Raw genomic sequence first — 17281 nt, forward strand, 5'->3', positions numbered from 1 at the left:
GTTTAGGCAAATCACCCGTGCAAATCCTATGGTAAAAATGGCGTACCAGACATTGTTTGAACTGATCACTACGAGAGATGACCCGTCGTGACGTCACACTTCTTCGTCTTATTGCAAATGTAGGCTTAAAACCCTAACCCACCTCACTACTCCAAAATCATCATTGCGGTTTTGTAGGATTTTTGAGGATTGAGGGTGAATGATGTTTGAGAAACACAAGGATTTTGGAGGATTGAGGATGAATTGTGTTTAAGCACTTGATGATTATAGAGGATTGAGGATGAATGGTGTTTGAAGATGAGGATGATTTTGGAGGATTGAGGATGAATGCATTTTGAGGCAGGACTGTCTGATGATTTCGAAGGATTGAGGCGTTGGTAATCCTTCATTTGAACATGAATGCAAAATTTTGGGATGAGGAGGATTTTGGAGGAATGACGATGAATGCATTTTGAGGCAGGACTGTCTGACGATTTTGAAGGATTTAGGCTTTGTTGCAAAATTTTGGAGGATTGAGCATGGCTCTTAGGGTTTAGGGTCAACAGCCCTAGTTATTTTCTTATTATAAATTAGTCAGATTTCTTGTGAGACAAACCTTCCTCATTAACTTTTTAGTGACAAGAATTTGATTATAACATTTAAAAAGGCATTCGGTGGTAGAATTCTCGCTTGCCAATCAGGGAGGCCCGGTTCGATTCCCGGCCGATGCAAACAGTGAATTCTGTTTTATTGTTATTGCCACTAGTGTGTTGTTGCTCTATTTCCTTTGTAATTACATTGTGAATAAAATTGGTAACATCGTGCATCATTACGGAATGAGTAGCAGAAAAAAGGTAGTCAATCAAAAACAACATATACTTTCCCAAGTATTCGTTATTTGTTATTGCACTTCCATTGTTTTTGGCGAAATTATACAAGCTTTGTGAATAGGTGTACACACTATTGTGTATCTTAGGGCATTTCAATGCGGTCGAACGCTAGAAACAAACTTGTGCAAATGAGAAATGTCTGTGTAGTTATTGTTGCCTTATTTTGTGAGCATTTTAACGAATGAAATATATATACACGTATTCAATTTTTCGTTTTAGTTCACGTTCAACCTATAGGCCGTTAGGCCAAAAAAAAAAGTCTCCGGTTTCTGGTATGGAGCTTGTCCAAAAAGTGGTGCGGTGACGCGGCTTTTTTTTTTTTTTACCCGACTTTTTTGCTTCAAATGTCGGCTGATGACAGCAAATGGTGCCCGACTAAACTTAGTGCAAATATATGGGAGTCCAGAGAGGCCACATAAAGCCTATTCTCGATCATAACCCCATCTAAAAACACGTTGAAATTGCGCAGCAGCAGAATTCCAGTCAAACCAGTGAGTTTGGCGGTTTTGAGACATCATCTTTCTTGAAAAAAAACCTTTTTCATTTTGCCGACGCGCATGGCTACGGCGACGCGCGCGCATACCAGAAACCGGAGACTTTTTTTTTTGGCCTTATCAGAGACACACAGCCGCTGGTCTCGCTTGATAGCCGGCTTTCGTTATTTCTCTCATTATTATACACAAATATATTATTTATTTGAAATGAGCATCTGCCCCTTGAAAAGAAGCTAAAATTAATTTGAAAAAGGCATCAACTATTTATAATGGCAATTATGTCGCTTTGCCTGTGGAAACCGTTAAAGGCAATATACAATATTTGCAAACATAAGAAAACAAAGTTTAAAAATAATAACGAAATATCCTACTTGACTGCAATTGAATAATAGTCTCAAGCATCCTGAGAATTCGAGGCACATCAAATTTTGTGTATCAATAAGCCTCTGTACTAATGACGTCACACTTTATTAGATTTGAGACTATTCATAAGATGGGAATTTTGCGTCGGGGTGATGTGTTTCATATTTAGGTTTTGCCCTTCACCGACGTATAAACACTGTATACTCAGTGTGTTACCTCCCGAGTGAAAGTTGGAGAGAATTTTTTTTGAGACGTCACACTCTGTTTACATGTGCACTTTCCTATGGAGCAAGTGGGGCCTACGGTCCACTGAGCACCATAGGAAAGCACACACGTAAACGGAGTGTTACGTGATTATGACGGAGGCTTATTTCCACCGTCTAAGTTCCGCTTTGTTTTCATGCAGTTGGCATTCTTTGTTGCTATTTTCAATATTTTTTTGTCGTTCTGGCTAGAGTGACAGATTTAGGCAGTACCACACAACGGCTGTTAAATTTTACTGCAAACTACACAAGTAAAGACCACTATATAGTAATATAAGTGTTTATGAAATCGTACGATAAAACGATTACAATCAGTTTTTCAATTCAATTCAATATAACATTTATTCATATCCAACCAAGAACAAAATATGTACATTAAAGGAAAATAAATATAAATTTGGTATCAATCGTTCTCTTGAAGTGTTTAACGAGTTCAATTCTGATTCCCTACTTGGTTGTGCTACCACGTAGTATTCCTCGCTTACTTGTTTAAATTCGACATATGAACGTTTCATCATTTCGACATTATATTTAGCCTTCCACCCAACCTTGACTACTAAAATGTCCTGCAGTTTTTGGTGGTAACTGGCGAAGGTATATAAAGCTGAATCCTGCAACTGACTGAGTTTTTATTCCGTAGTTATGAAGCAAAATGAAGCCGTGGAAATTGTCCAGATGTTTGACCAAAAATCCCTTACCAACAGTTCTACTATCATTATGGTTGGCACACAAACTCAAGCATTTTTCATACGTTTTTCTTGCAGAACGTTTCAGTAGCAAACCGCAGGGAGGCAATGGAAGAATCAACCGTTTTCATTTCAATTTGCGTCCTCACTCAACTTGTACCAAATTCAGTCGTGCGGGTACATACGTGTGAGTATTTTGGAACTAATTGTCTGAAGGTAGAGTAGGTCATTTGCAGCTATCCGAAAAGAAACAGACCAAATTTTGTTGAAAAGCTTACTTTGTTTTAGAGATAGCAATGGCACCAAACTCCCTGTAAAATTATTCTTTCTGGAATGCTGTCATTTTGAAGATAACAATGAAATAAGGCAATTTCCAAAGATGCGCCAAGTGACACATTTTTGGAAATGTCCATAAGTAATTGGTTTGTAATTGGGCGAATCCGTGAATGGGTACTTTGATGCGCGCAAGCGTTGACACGACGCACACGCGCGCGCGGTTGCTGTTACTCGTAGGTTCAGTGCGTGACATCACATAGCTACGATCGGCTGAATGAGAACGTGTCCCGAAAGCAGATTTTGGGCGCATTTCAAAACAAAGGCAAAGATAAGCTGATGTGAAGAGCTGAAATCATCTGTCAAAAACATAAATGCAGTTTCGTTTTGATACCTAATCATGGTGTATGCGCCGAGAAAGATCCGGACGTAGTATTTTCTTTGCTGTAAATGTCGCGTGTGTGATCTCGATAAACAATAATGCGCAGGCGCGGATCCATAGAGGGGGGGGGGGGGGGGGGGGGGTTCAAGTGGTTAGGGGGTCAACCCCCCCCCCAGCTTTGACTCAATTTGTTTCATAGAAATACATAAAAACAATCATGTGAACCCCCACCCCCGCTCCGACACCCTAAAATGATTATACTGGTAATAATGTCCGCCTGTGCCCAAAATTCGGAGAGAGCCAGCTGTGTTTAATACGGGGTTATTGTACACTATTCTATGATATAGTGTTAATGATGGTCGGATTTGAACAGCGCCCCCATTGAAAGTATAGTACGAGGCCCCCCATCTGATTGATTGCAGTAACACTAGTTAAAGACCCCGGTGAGATGCAGTAGTTCAGCCCTCAACGTTGGAGCACTATTTTCATGAAGCTCTTCTGGAGCTAGTTCGACACCTAGAAATCACTTCACGCTTTGGGGATTTGGCTGAACCGATGCTTCGCCTTGTCTACTCTAAGTGCGAATGCGAACTCACGTTGTTCTATCTTCTTGACTTCTTTGATTCTGCTTGCTTGAGTTCTGTCTCTCATGTTTATACATCTTGCTTGCTTAATTGATATGCTTTCTGAAGCTGTCATTAATGGTGCTGTTTCTTTTGTTGAAGCCAATTAATGGCACACAGATGAACTCGTTACCATACTTTGGTGATTCTAATTTAGAAGTAAACATTTAAATGCTGAAATTTACTAAACCTCGTTGTTGATCAATTTTAATCAAATCTCGTTGTCGTCGGTAGATTTGTATTTAAAATTGCAGCTGTGGTGCTGGGCGTTTGCAGATAACGGGAGCGCGATCCTCACATTTTACATCATTCCAAACACCACTATCTGTCGCCACCGCACAGTCTTCTCTGTGGCCGTTGTTAGGTTCACCCCGCCCCCAGTCGGTGTACACCACATCGGTAGTACCATCCCGACACTCCCACGAACCTATTATGCACAACACGGAGAATAATCCAATCAATATCGCTTATTGAAGAAAGAATTTTTTTTTTCGAATGATTGTTCGAATTTCAGATTTGTTTTTCGTGAAATTACAGAAAACTACTCACAAAAAATAGGCACTGCGAAAATTACTGTTGGAGTCTTCAAAATACTCTGAACATCTTTAAAACAATGTCTCTTTCCATAAACTTTTGAACTAAATCAGTCAGGATTAATAACCGTCTCAGTTACGAAAACAGTTTTTTAAATAAATATTTTATCTTCATCTTAGTTTTTTGCTTCAACGAATTCATTTAAATATGTGGTTAATTTCTAAACATGATCATTTTCGTTTTCTTAGAGCCAGCAATAAAGTGATGACGAGTAAACAAGGCATATACAGTGGCGCACCCAGGATTTGGTTTTGGGGGGCTCACAGTTTTTGTTTTGTTTTAGAAGTTAAATTTTGTCAAAAAATTTTGGCCAAAATTTTGGGCCGCAGAAAAAAATTGGTGTTTTTTTGTGGGGGCTGACTATTTTGACGTTGGTGGCGCCACTTACAACCCTATTATACTACTCGAAAATAGGCCACATACATATCACCAACGTAAGGTCAAATCGAGGAACTAACAAAAAAAATTACCAGAAAAAAATTGACAACCTCAAGGGGGGCTCAAGCCCCCGAGCGCCCCCCCCCCCCCCTTGGGTGCGCCACTGGGCATCTTTTATGACAAACCTTCCAGATCGTTACAGTCGATCCAAAACCAGATGCTTAGGTTCTCCCGAAGGTACTCAGTTTCCTCCTGAGACTGCGGCATGACCAAGACGCTTCCTATCTTGATGCACTCCTGTTTTGCCTCAGCCCATGGTAGATTCTCGCTGAGTTGCTTGTAGCATTTGTCACCCCACTGGCTCCAAGCAGGAGGACACGCCCCTCTTATGGAGGCCCCACACCTCTCATTACCACCAGTGCATCTGATCATAAGACAAAGGCTTATCAAGCCACAGGTGTAACGTTTAGGCAACATCATTTCAACTGTTACCAGACTGGTTCCGAGTGTAGACCCATCCTCCCACACCCTCAATTGCCCCTAAGATGCCAATATCCCAATTGTCTTCACCGCTATGGTCATGGCCTCGTGGTATTTATTAAACGCTGCATCACACAAAAGAATTTCGTACTCGGCGAGTATAATGTAGCCCATTTCTTAATAGCTTTTTCCGAGTTGCCTATTATTTCTGGCCTTCACAAGCGCCATCCATGCGTAGCTTTACATTTTCATCAAATTTGTATTTACCGTAGTTACCATGACAACTATCTGTGTACAGTTGCCAAAAAAAACATTTTAAACCAGGAGGTAGATGATTTATTGGCAAATTCTGTAATTGACTGCAGTCCTGTGGCTTCTATGAATAGAGTACGCAGCTTCACAAAACAGATTCTCTTGATCGTGTGGTTTTTTTTTTTTTTTTTAGGGCAGTGAGCATGTTTTTCGGAACGAAGTCGGTTGTTTCTCTATGTGTTATTTTGTGAATTTTGTTGAACATGAATTTAAGAATTTTGTCTGCGATTTGGTGGGCAAATTGGCACTAGCTGGCAGAGTTTTGAATTAGTTCAAAAATTAGTTTTTATAATTTCGTCCGCGATTTTGGGGACAAATTGGCACTAGCTGGCGGAGTTATGATTCGAAAAACGGGCGGATTTCTAGATTTCTAGTTGGCAAAAGTGTGCGGGTAAGATGCCCAAACAAAATAGTAAAACAGACGAACTTCAAATTCATTAAAACGGGTTTTTTTTCCTATGCAAAAGGAATGTGTTGCTTTTATTCCAGGAACATTGACTTTCATTCGGATTGTATTTGTCGCGTGTAAAGACTTGATTGTTTCGGTCAAATGTTTTTTTTTATTAGTTGATGATTTCTCATGAAATTAAATTTCAAAATATAAAATATCATGAGAAATCACCTGGTATTTCTCGGGTTATTGCTAGAGAATTTTTTCCCAAGTGTTTTAATGCCCGAGTGTTTTATTTTTCAATGAACGTTGACTTTCATTCGGATTGTATTTTTCGGCGTAAACATCGTATCTCCCAAAGTTACAGCAGATTGACAATCTATAAATGGATAAATAGCTCAAATTCCCCCAAACTATCAATGTGTATTCCAAGTAGGTCATGTTGCATTGCATTTCAATGAAGGATTTTAAAACAGTTGCCGAACTAAAGTTTTTCCATGCAGTACTCACTAGACGCCCCAGCATCGCAATCAATGTCAGACTTTCTATTTTCACTTTTCCATCCGTGGCGTTTTCTGAGCTGAATTTGCATCTATTTGGGAGGAATTATTACATTATAACGCTATCCGTGAATTGCCATTCGCATGCACCGGACCTGTCTTTTCCCATAAATAAAAGAGGAATTGGAGCCCGATACGAACATGAAAAAAAGGCTCCTCCATGCAGACATTTCTCGGCGGTGGTGCACTGTACCCCGACTCGTTTACGTGAAAAAACGATACGGGCCTTCGGGACGCCCGTCTGTTAAACTGATAATGTAATAACCAACGGATAACGTATCAACAGCCGATAATGTCACACGTTATACATGTATGTGTAGGAATTTTGTCACCAATAAAACCAAGGGTTTGTGCTAATGATTACCAAAAAGACACAGAAGGCCATAGACAGGAATCCAATTAGTTAATGATTGGTGGGATAATAAAGTAGCAATTATGAGCAAAGTATGCAATTACTCAAAGGTTTCACTCTTTGTCAAGTAATTTGGTACGTGCTCGGCGAGGCGTTTATCATTTATAATAAAATGGTGGCTAATTCCTTTCGATGGGAAACTGTTTAACCTTGCATTAGTGTAGACTTGATGACAAGTCGTTTGATAGTGGTATTTTGTCCGCGAACTTCAGTCGAACATAATCGGCCGCCGGTTGCGACAAATCTAACGACTTGACGATTGCGTTCTCGCACTGTTGCGCAAGCAGCGTAATGCGTATGCAGTGCGTTTTTGCGGTGAGATCCAATCAGGCCTGCAGACGGCTTTAATTCCAAATTTTGTTTGTATTTTGTTCGACGGTTTCTCGTGAATATTTCAGTGTAAATGATGTGCTGGTGTTGCTAATCGGTATGCGCTGCCACTCAGTACGATGTTAAACAATAAAGACGTATTAAAGGGCCGCTAAGTCCTGAAATCCCCGACAATTTCTTGTTATGAATTGTTTACTTATCCTATTTCATTGCAAACATCTGGTTGAAAGGAAACCAACCTAAAATGTTCTATCCTGCAAAATGTATTATTGCATTCAGTCGTCGTTTGTATTTGGTGTGGCTATGGCAACGATGATTACTGTAGCCATGGTAACGCACTGAAACACTGTTGACGAGTGCGACACGTTGCTCATATTGCTGTTCCATAGCGCGGAGTTGTCATTTCGAGCCAGCCAGTGATTCTCGCCGTTTCACAGCCAAGTCCGGTCGCAGAAATATTGACACTTTGTAAACTTGAGTGACTGAAAAGCGAAGGTTTCGAATTGTTCGCTCATCATGGCGTTCATGTCCGAATTCTTTGCCATTGTGGTTGCCGTTTTATCGATGAGGGCCCTCTCTGAGTCAAATTTCTGCCCGTCTCGGTCCCCTGTCAAATCCTCTTGCCCGCCAGAGTGGCAACTGTGGGGGAGCGCGTGCTATCGCCTCACTTCCTCAACGTACAATTGGGATGACGCCAAGACAGCTTGTCAAGACGTGGGAGGCAAGATGGCCGCTCCTCGCTCGCTCGAGGAACTGAACTTCATGGCAGAACTGGCACGAAAGGTGGACAGTCAATACAGGGCCTGGATTGCTTGCAATGACAAAGAGGTTGAAGGAGCTTGGGAGTGTGACGGTCAGGAAGGAGGCGAGCCCTTCTTGGTATGGGCTGATGGGCAACCAAATAGTTGGGGCGGCAATCAAGATTGTGCTAAGTTAGCCGCACGTTTTAATGACACGATGGATGATGCACGATGTGAGAGTCCATGGAGGGCTTTTTGTGTTCGTCATGCAGCTTGCACTCATCTCCCAACCCAACCCCGTCGATACTGCCTCTCTACCGACACTCACGGCCGCATTCTCAACTCAACCTGCCTCCTCGACCACAACATCCGGGAGTTTATCACTGAGGGTTTGGTTGCCTGTGGCTCGGCCTGCGCCAATGAGTCAGGATGTCGCTCCTTCAACATCAAGAAAACAAAAGAAGGGAAGAAAGTATGCCAGCTGAACAACAGCACAAGCTCCGAAGTTAAGGACAAGTTTCAGAAGACCGATTACTTCTGTATGTACTCTGAGGTGTGCGTTGGTTAATCAGTGACTGGAACCGAAAAGATGCACTCTACAAACTTAAACTTGCAAACTGACTAAAAACAATTCGAATTTGGTTCTTGAAAACCGGATTACAAAATATTCGCAAGACATTTGTTCTTAATATTAAGATCACGTGGCATTTCTTTCTTTCTTTCCTTTTTTTGTTCTGAAGAGGAAAAAAAGCTTGGGATATACTTTGAGGTAAAGAAGATGAATATTTTGTTCTTTTTGCGAACACGACAAGGATTGGATTGAAAGCGTTTTGAACTGATGAAAATCGTTGGAAGGTTTTTCCCCCGCAAATTACATAACAACTTTGAAGCGTTAATGCATTGTACATTCGCAGGTAGTTCTAGTTTTTGCAATGTTTGCATTTTTTCAGCAACAAAAATATAAGATCGATTAGGCCAAAAAAAAAATAAGTCGGTCTCTGGTCAGCGCGCGCGTCGATTTTAATCATGCGCGTCGATCTTTTTTTCCCCCAAAATGTTCCGCGGTAGCTCCAACAGCGCCCTCTATTGCCGCACCTCCTCATTTTTTTTTTTACCAAAGAGCACCAAGGAATGGGAAATTGCACCAAGGCAAATGATCGAGAGCACCAAGGCAAATTATGGAGGAAACCAATGTACATGAGGACACCAAAAAAGCAAAAAAATACCCCACCTTGTCTGTTCAATCCAAGCTTGAAAAAAAAAGCGGCGTCCCCGCGTCAATTCCGGAACTTTGGTCTGACTAGAGACCGAATGGCTTTTTTTTTGGCCTTATATCGGTGATTTAATATTTCTTAAATTATTACCATCGTCCTTTTCTTTATTTACACAAACTGAAGGAATTTTAAATCACTCACGTGTATCATTAACAGTCCTTTCAATTATGGCTGCCCCAATGGTTTTGAAAACTGAATTGTATCAGTTTGGAAGCGAATTAGAATTTCTCAAGTTGCCCAATGTGTTCAAATCACATTTATTTGAAAATTTCAAAACGATGGCATGAAAACATGTCTACAGTCCATTCATTTGAATTCACATTTGTTTGCGCAACGATGAATCTGTACCCTAGTTGCTTTGTAAAATTTCATTTTTCGAATAAATTAATTATTGGTGTTGTAGGTAAAGGAAAAATAACTCTCACAATATTTTTCTTTGTGATATATTGATTGGGATTTTATAACAACTTTAAGCAATCTAACTTCATAACAGGAACCGGGGAGGGGTGGGCATACACCTGTCACAATATGTGACAGTGGGGTACCCCCATGTCCGTATAATATACACACCCTAGACTATTGCTGTGACCCCCCCCCCCCCCCCCGATATCTCCAAAGAATTCCTGAGATTCTGGTAACACAATGACCAACACAAAAGACGGGGGGAGGGGGTCCCTCTGTCACATATCTTGCTACATAATTGTGCGTGGTCAGGTGACCTGCACGTGACTGTGATGGAATGAACCGACATGCACCGACCTGAAACTAATGTTTCAACTTGGATAAGCGGGAATCATGGGTCGAGTGAGGGTTAAGGGTAGCATCGATTTAAAACAGGGGTCTTCACAACCTCGTCCCCAGGGTGTCGAACAGAACGCGCCCATCACTACCTGCTCTCTCACCCTGGTATTGGATCATTTGCATGTGCAAGATTTTTGAACACGTATGCAAATGAGGAACAGTCTGGTGCCTGGATATGCGTTACATAAGCACTCCTGTTTTGCCTCAGCCCATGGTAGTTTCCCGCTGAGTTTCTTGTAGCATTTGTCACCCCACTGGCTCCAAGCAGGAGGACACGCCCCTCTAATGGAGGCCCCACACCTCTCATTACCACCAGTGCATCTGATCATAAGACAAAGGCTTATCAAGCCAATGATGAGACGTTTAGGCAACATCATTTAAACAGTTACCAGACTGGTTCCGAGTGTAGACCCATCCTCCCACACCCTCAATTGCCCCTAAGATGCCAATATCTCAATTGTCTTCACCGCTATGGTCATGGCCTCGTGGTACTTATTAAACGTTGCATCACACAAAAGAATTTCGTACTCAGCGAGTATAATGTAGCTCATTTCTTAATAGCTTTTCCTGAGTTGCCTATTATTTCTGGCCTTCACATGCGCCATCCATGCGTAGCTTTACATTTTTCATCAAATTTGTATTTACCGTAGTTACCATGACAACGATCTGTGTACAGTTGCCAAAAAAAACAACATTTTAAACCAGGAGGTAGATGATTTATTGGCAAATTCTGTAATTGACTGCAGTCCTGTAGCTTCTATGAATAGAGTACGCAGCTTCACAAAACGGATTCTATTTAGCGTGTGGGTTTTTTTTTTTTTTTTTTTTTTTTTTTTAGGGCAGTGAGCATGTTTTTCAGAACGAAGTCGGTTGTTTCTCTATGTGTTATTTTGTGAATTTTGTTGAACATGAATTTAAGAATTTTGTCTGCGATTTGGTGGGCAAATTGGCACTAGCTGGCGGAGTTGTGAGTTGGAGCATGTGGACTTATTGATTTGCCCGCGATTTGGGGTTCAAATTGGCTGTAGCTGGCAGAGTTTTGAATTAGTTCAAGAATGTGTTTTTATAATTTTGTCCGCGATTTTGGGGACAAATTGGCACTAGCTGGCGAAGTTATGATTCGGAAAACGGGTGGATTTCTAGATTTCTAGTTGGCAAAAGTGTGCGGGTAAGATGCCCAAACAAAAAAGTAAAACAGACGAACTTCAAATTCATTAAAACGGGTATTTCTTCCTATGCAAAAGGAATCGGTTGCTTTTATTCCAGGAACATTGACTTTCATTCGGATTGTATTTATCGCGTGTAAAGACTTTATTGTTTCGGTCAATTTTTTTATATTAGTTGATGATTTCTCATGAAATTAAATTTCAAAATATAAAATATCATGAGAAATCACCTGGTATTTCTCGGGTTATTGCTAGAGAATTTTTTCCCAAGTGTTTTAATGCCCGAGTGTTTTATTTTTCAATGAACGTTGACTTTCATTCGGATTGTATTTTTCGGCGTAAACATCGTATCTCCCAAAGTTACAGCAGATTGACAATCTATAAATGGATAAATAGCTCAAATTCCCCCAAACTATCAATGTGTATTCTAAGTAGGTCATGTTGCATTGCATTTCAATGAAGGATCCTAAAACAGTTGCCGAACTAAAGTTTTTCCATGCAGTACTCACTAGACGCCCCAGCACCGCAAGCAACGTTAGACTTTCTATTTTCACTTTTCCATCCGTGGCGTTTTCTGAGCTGAAATTGCATCAATTTGGGAGGAATTATTACATTATAACGCTATCCGTGAATTGTCATTCGCAAACACGGGACCTGTCTTTTCCCATAAAAAAAAGAGGAACTGGAGTCCGATACGAACATGAAAAAAGGCTCCTCCATGCAGACATGTCTCGGCGGTTGTGCACTGTACCCCGACTCGTTTACGTGAAAAACGATACGGGCCTTCGGGACGCCCGTCTGTTACAACTGATAATGTAATAACCCAACGGATAACGTATCAACAGCCGATAATGTCACACGTTATACATGTATGAGTAGGAATTTTGTCACCAATAAAACCATGGGTTTGTGCTAATGATTACCAAAAAGACACAGAAGGCCATAGACAGGAATCCAATTAATTAATAATTGGTGGGATAATAAAGTAGCAATTACGAGCAAAGTATGCAATTACTCCAAGGTTCCACTCTTTGTTAAGTAATTTGGTATGTGCTCGGCGAGGCGTTTATCATTTAAAATAAAATGGAGGCTAATTCCTTTCGATGGGAAACTGTTTAACCTTGCATTAGTGTAGACTTGATGACAAGTCGTTAGATAGTCATATTTGGTCCGTGAACTTCAGTCGAACTCCATCGGCGCGGCTGGTATCAGACGTAATCGGCCGGGTTGCGACAAATCTAACGACTCGACGATTGCGTTCTCGCACTGTTGCGCAAGCAGCCTAATGCGTATGCAGTGCGCTTTTGCGGTGAGATCCAATCAGGCTGGCAGACGGCTTTAATTCCAAATTTTTGTTTGTATTTTGTTCGACGGTTTCTCGTGAATATTTCAGTGTAAATGATGTGCTGGTGTTGCTAATCGGTATGCGCTGCCACTCAGTACGGTGTTAAACAATGAAGACGTATTAAAGGGCCACTAAGTCCTGAAATCCCCGAACATTTCTTGTTATGAATTGTTTACTTATCCTATTTCATTGCAAACATCTGGTTGAAAGGAAACCAACCTTAAATGTTCTATCCAGCAAAATGTATTATTGAATTCAGTCGTCCTTTGTATTTGGTGTGGCTATGGCAACGATGATTACTGTAGCCATGGTAACGGACTGAAACACTGTTGACGAGTGCGACACGTTGCTCTTATTGCTGTTCCACAGCGCGGAGTGTCATTTCGAGCCAGCCAGTGATTCTCGCCGTTTCACAGCCAAGTCCGGTCGCAGAAATATTGACACTTTGTAAACTTGAGTGACTGAAAAGCGAACGTTTTGAATTGTCCGCTCATCATGGCGTTTAAGTCCGAGTTTTTTGCCATTGTGGTTGCCGTTTTATCGATGAGGGCCCTCTCTGATTCAGATTTCTGCCCCTCTCGGTCCCCTGTCAAATCCTCTTGCCCACCAGAGTGGCAACTGTGGGGGAACGCTTGCTATCGCATCACTCCTTCAAAACACACTTGGGATGACGCCAAGACAGCTTGCCAAGGCATGGGAGGCAAGATGGCCGCTCCTCGCTCGCTCGAGGAAATGAACTTCATGGCAGAACTGGCACGAAAGGAGGACGGCGAATACTACGCCTGGATTGCTTGCAATGACAGAGATGTTGAAGGAACTTGGGAGTGTGACGGTCAGGAAGGAGGCGAGCCCTTCTTGGTATGGGCTGATGGGCAACCAAATAGTTGGAAAGGTAATCAAGATTGTGTTGCAATAACCGCACGGCACAATCACAGGATGAATGATGGTCGCTGTGATGCTTCAAACAGAGCATTTTGTGTTCGTCAGGCAGCTTGCACTCATCTCCCAACCCAACCCCGTCAATACTGCGTCTCTACCGACACCCACGGCCGCATCCTCGTCTCAACCTGCCTCCTCGACCACAACATCCGGGAGTTTATCACCGAGGGCGTGGTCGCCTGTGGCTCAGCCTGCGCCAAGGAGCCCGGATGCCGCTCCTTCAACATCAAGAAAACCGAAGACGGGAAGAAGATATGCCAGCTGAACAACAGCACAAGCTCCGAAGATAAGGATAAGTTTCAGAAGACTGATTATTTCTGCATGTACTCAGAGGTGTGCCTGGGCTAGTCATGACAATAAAGGAACAATTTCAAAGATGCACTCTGCGAACTTGAGAATTTGGATTTCGTTCCGATGATAAAACATTCGCGAGACACTTGTTCTTATCTTTACATCACGTAGCAACTATTTCATTTTTTTTTGTTCGTTCTGAAACGAAAACACAGCTTCGGAGGTACTTTGAAGTAAAGAATATACATGTAAATATTTTGCTCTTTTTGCGAACGTGAAAAATGATTGGATTGAAAGCATTTTGAACTGATGAAAATCGTTGGATTTCTTTCCATAGATTGCATAACAGATTTAAATCGCTAATGCATTGTACATTCGCAAGTAGTTATTGTTTTTGCAAGGTTTGCATTTGTTAAAACCGACAACAAATATTGTAGATCAATTTTATCGTTTATTTCATGTTTCTTAAATTATTACCATCGCCATTTTCTTTATTTACACTAAAAAACAACACGAATTTTTAAATCACTCATGCACGTGTATCATAAAAGCAACATTCTTTTCAGTAATGGTTTGAAGACTGATTTTTATCGATTTTGAAGCCAGCTATGAATTCTTAAGTTGTTCGACAGTCACGTACAAATCAATTTTTTTGAAAATTTCAAATCGTTGGCACGATAACATGAACAATATATTTTACATACAGCGGTGAATCTGTACCCTGTTGCTTTGTAAGAACCTATTTTCGAATAAATGTCATTATTGGTGTTGTAGGTAAAGGACATCATAGCTGTCATAACTTGTTAGTGTTGGTGATGAACTTATTGGAACTTTATAGTAAGTTTTAAAATGGACGTGGTCAGGTGACCTGTTTGGAGAATGCGATACCCGAGTACAGAGCATAATGTTCGGGTTTTTGCCGAAGTTTGTAGCAGGATTTTAACTCTTTCTTTTCTCATAATTTAAAGCCCCTGGGAAGTTTATTACCGATTGAATGCCCACAACCAGCAGGAAGCAATTAGTATCACTTGACTGAATGACTTAACCTTTGCCTTAACCCTTGGGTGTCACATTTGCTTATGTCCAGAAATGAAACTTTTTTCCCTTCCTTTTTTGATCATTGAAATTGTCCCACATAAACTGGAAATCATGAATTATTGGGCTGTACATGTATATAATGTGGCTGTATGGGTGTATGTGTCCAGAGACGATGGCCTCGAGTGGCCACCTGTGGTTCAGCAAACTGCTCATTGGATTAACCTTCTGTTACAGTGGGCCGAGTAAAACATAAACAACGAAGTCCTGGTAACTGGTATTGAAAAGACATTGGCTTTTACAAGGCAAAATCACCTCAGGCATCGTGCACGAATGATGAACTCCGACGACAGATTAACAAAAAAATATATATATGCAACTAAAATTAAGTTTAAGGGTCAATTTTAATATAACTGACTACTAACTGCACCTAATTAAAACCCATGCAGTATCGAGCGTGTTACTCTTGCTACTCATGAGTGCAGGAAAATGTTGCGTGCGCATATACTCTCGGTGCAGGAGTATACTCCCGGTGTCACGGTCTCACTTCTCCGGCGTGCTAGCTTCTCCAAAAGGGAAATTTCGCTTCAACACGCATGCACAAAATTGCGCAGTAGTGTACATTTTCGTCACTGTATTAGTGTGCTGAGTTCTTTGGGGTTGTAAGTGTGCACGTAAGATCTTATTTGTATGAATGGATACAGGGTACCAGTCCAATCCAGAATTTTCGTGGCACGCACTAATATCTCCCAATAACAAAAAAGACTTGAAATGCACATTTATTTTAAGCCATGGTTGCAATGATAAAGACAAAATGGACCACGAACGAGCAAGGAACACGGACCAAGGAGTTCGTTCTTAATTATTCCTCCATGAACACACACACACACATGCATGACGCTGGGAACACAAATCAGAACTTTGCAAGACCATGGAATGACTTGACCCACAGAAAGTGTTACATAACACATTCTTGGGTGTCCCCATAGAGCTCGGACCCATGGTGTCCCTCACTGTTTTATTAATGGACATGGTAGACTTCAGAACACAGCCCGAGGAAAAGTAAGCACAGCGGCAGTGGCGTAGCCAGGAATTTTTCAATGGGGGGGGGGGGGGGGGGGGGGCGCGCTGGGGGGCTGGAACATTTCACGGGGGGCGTCAAGCAGGGGCGTCAATCGCTTCACAAAAGTGGGGGGGGGGGGAACATACCTTGATCATAACTGATGCAAGCGCGAAGCCCTTACGGCGTGGGGTTCGGGGCCCGCTTAAGGGCCCCGAAAAAAATTGGATTCCAGATGTTCTGTGGCGTGATTTGACGCAATTTCTTACGACTTTCCTCCATGCTTTAACTAATTTTTTCTTGGCAAAAGATAATTATTTGAACATCGTTTTCGAGGTTGGAGACATTGAATCAGCTATCGGTATTCTGAGCTATTGGCGTGGGGTTCGGGGCCAAGGGCGGATCCAGAAAAATTTTGGTCCCCCAAATCACCTCAGGCATCGTGCACGAATGATGAACTCCGACGACAGATTAACAAAAAAATATATATATGCAACTAAAATTAAGTTTAAGGGTCAATTTTAATATAACTGACTACTAACTGCACCTAATTAAAACCCATGCAGTATCGAGCGTGTTACTCTTGCTACTCATGAGTGCAGGAAAATGTTGCGTGCGCATATACTCTCGGTGCAGGAGTATACTCCCGGTGTCACGGTCTCACTTCTCCGGCGTGCTAGCTTCTCCAAAAGGGAAATTTCGCTTCAACACGCATGCACAAAATTGCGCAGTAGTGTACATTTTCGTCACTGTATTAGTGTGCTGAGTTCTTTGGGGTTGTAAGTGTGCACGTAAGATCTTATTTGTATGAATGGATACAGGGTACCAGTCCAATCCAGAATTTTCGTGGCACGCACTAATATCTCCCAATAACAAAAAAGACTTGAAATGCACATTTATTTTAAGCCATGGTTGCAATGATAAAGACAAAATGGACCACGAACGAGCAAGGAACACGGACCAAGGAGTTCGTTCTTAATTATTCCTCCATGAACACACACACACACATGCATGACGCTGGGAACACAAATCAGAACTTTGCAAGACCATGGAATGACTTGACCCACAGAAAGTGTTACATAACACATTCTTGGGTGTCCCCATAGAGCTCGGACCCATGGTGTCCCTCACTGTTTTATTAATGGACATGGTAGACTTCAGAACACAGCCCGAGGAAAAGTAAGCACAGCGGCAGTGGCGTAGCCAGGAATTTTTCAATG

The 17281-nt window shown here is 41.6% G+C and overlaps 3 protein-coding genes across 3 annotated transcripts; 2 read left to right on the top strand and 1 right to left on the bottom strand.

The window, feature by feature from the left end:
- Positions 1 to 4195: 4195 nt before the first annotated feature.
- LOC119727988 (hepatic lectin-like) lies at positions 4196 to 5301 on the bottom strand. Its single transcript, XM_038200069.1, has 2 exons — positions 5111 to 5301; positions 4196 to 4380 (listed from the first exon to the last, which is right to left on the bottom strand). The coding sequence occupies exons 1-2, from the start codon at positions 5190 to 5192 to the stop codon at positions 4196 to 4198; spliced, it is 267 nt and encodes an 88-aa protein (XP_038055997.1). The 5' UTR covers positions 5193 to 5301.
- A 2481-nt stretch (positions 5302 to 7782) lies between these two features.
- Positions 7783 to 9118, top strand: LOC119729045 (C-type lectin mannose-binding isoform-like). The gene has a single exon (XM_038201543.1). The coding sequence runs from the start codon at positions 7927 to 7929 to the stop codon at positions 8716 to 8718; it is 792 nt and encodes a 263-aa protein (XP_038057471.1). The 5' UTR covers positions 7783 to 7926; the 3' UTR covers positions 8719 to 9118.
- Positions 9119 to 13226: 4108 nt separating this feature from the next.
- LOC119729332 (lactose-binding lectin l-2-like) lies at positions 13227 to 14023 on the top strand. The gene has a single exon (XM_038201956.1). The coding sequence runs from the start codon at positions 13232 to 13234 to the stop codon at positions 14021 to 14023; it is 792 nt and encodes a 263-aa protein (XP_038057884.1). The 5' UTR covers positions 13227 to 13231.
- Positions 14024 to 17281: the final 3258 nt, after the last annotated feature.

Source organism: Patiria miniata, unplaced genomic scaffold (genome assembly GCF_015706575.1).
Source record: "Patiria miniata isolate m_02_andy unplaced genomic scaffold, ASM1570657v1 HiC_scaffold_20, whole genome shotgun sequence".
NCBI classification, from domain to species: domain Eukaryota; kingdom Metazoa; phylum Echinodermata; class Asteroidea; order Valvatida; family Asterinidae; genus Patiria; species Patiria miniata.

Excerpts from the sequence above, each read along its gene's own strand:
- LOC119727988 (XM_038200069.1), bottom strand. The coding sequence starts at position 5,192 with ATGCCGCAGTCTCAGGAGGAAACTGAGTACCTTCGGGAGAACCTAAGC. Across the intron at positions 4,381-5,110 it reads CGACTGTAACGATCTGGAAG|GTTCGTGGGAGTGTCGGGAT; the intron begins GTTTGTCATAAA and ends TGTGCATAATAG.
- LOC119729045 (XM_038201543.1), top strand. The coding sequence starts at position 7,927 with ATGGCGTTCATGTCCGAATTCTTTGCCATTGTGGTTGCCGTTTTATCG.
- LOC119729332 (XM_038201956.1), top strand. The coding sequence starts at position 13,232 with ATGGCGTTTAAGTCCGAGTTTTTTGCCATTGTGGTTGCCGTTTTATCG.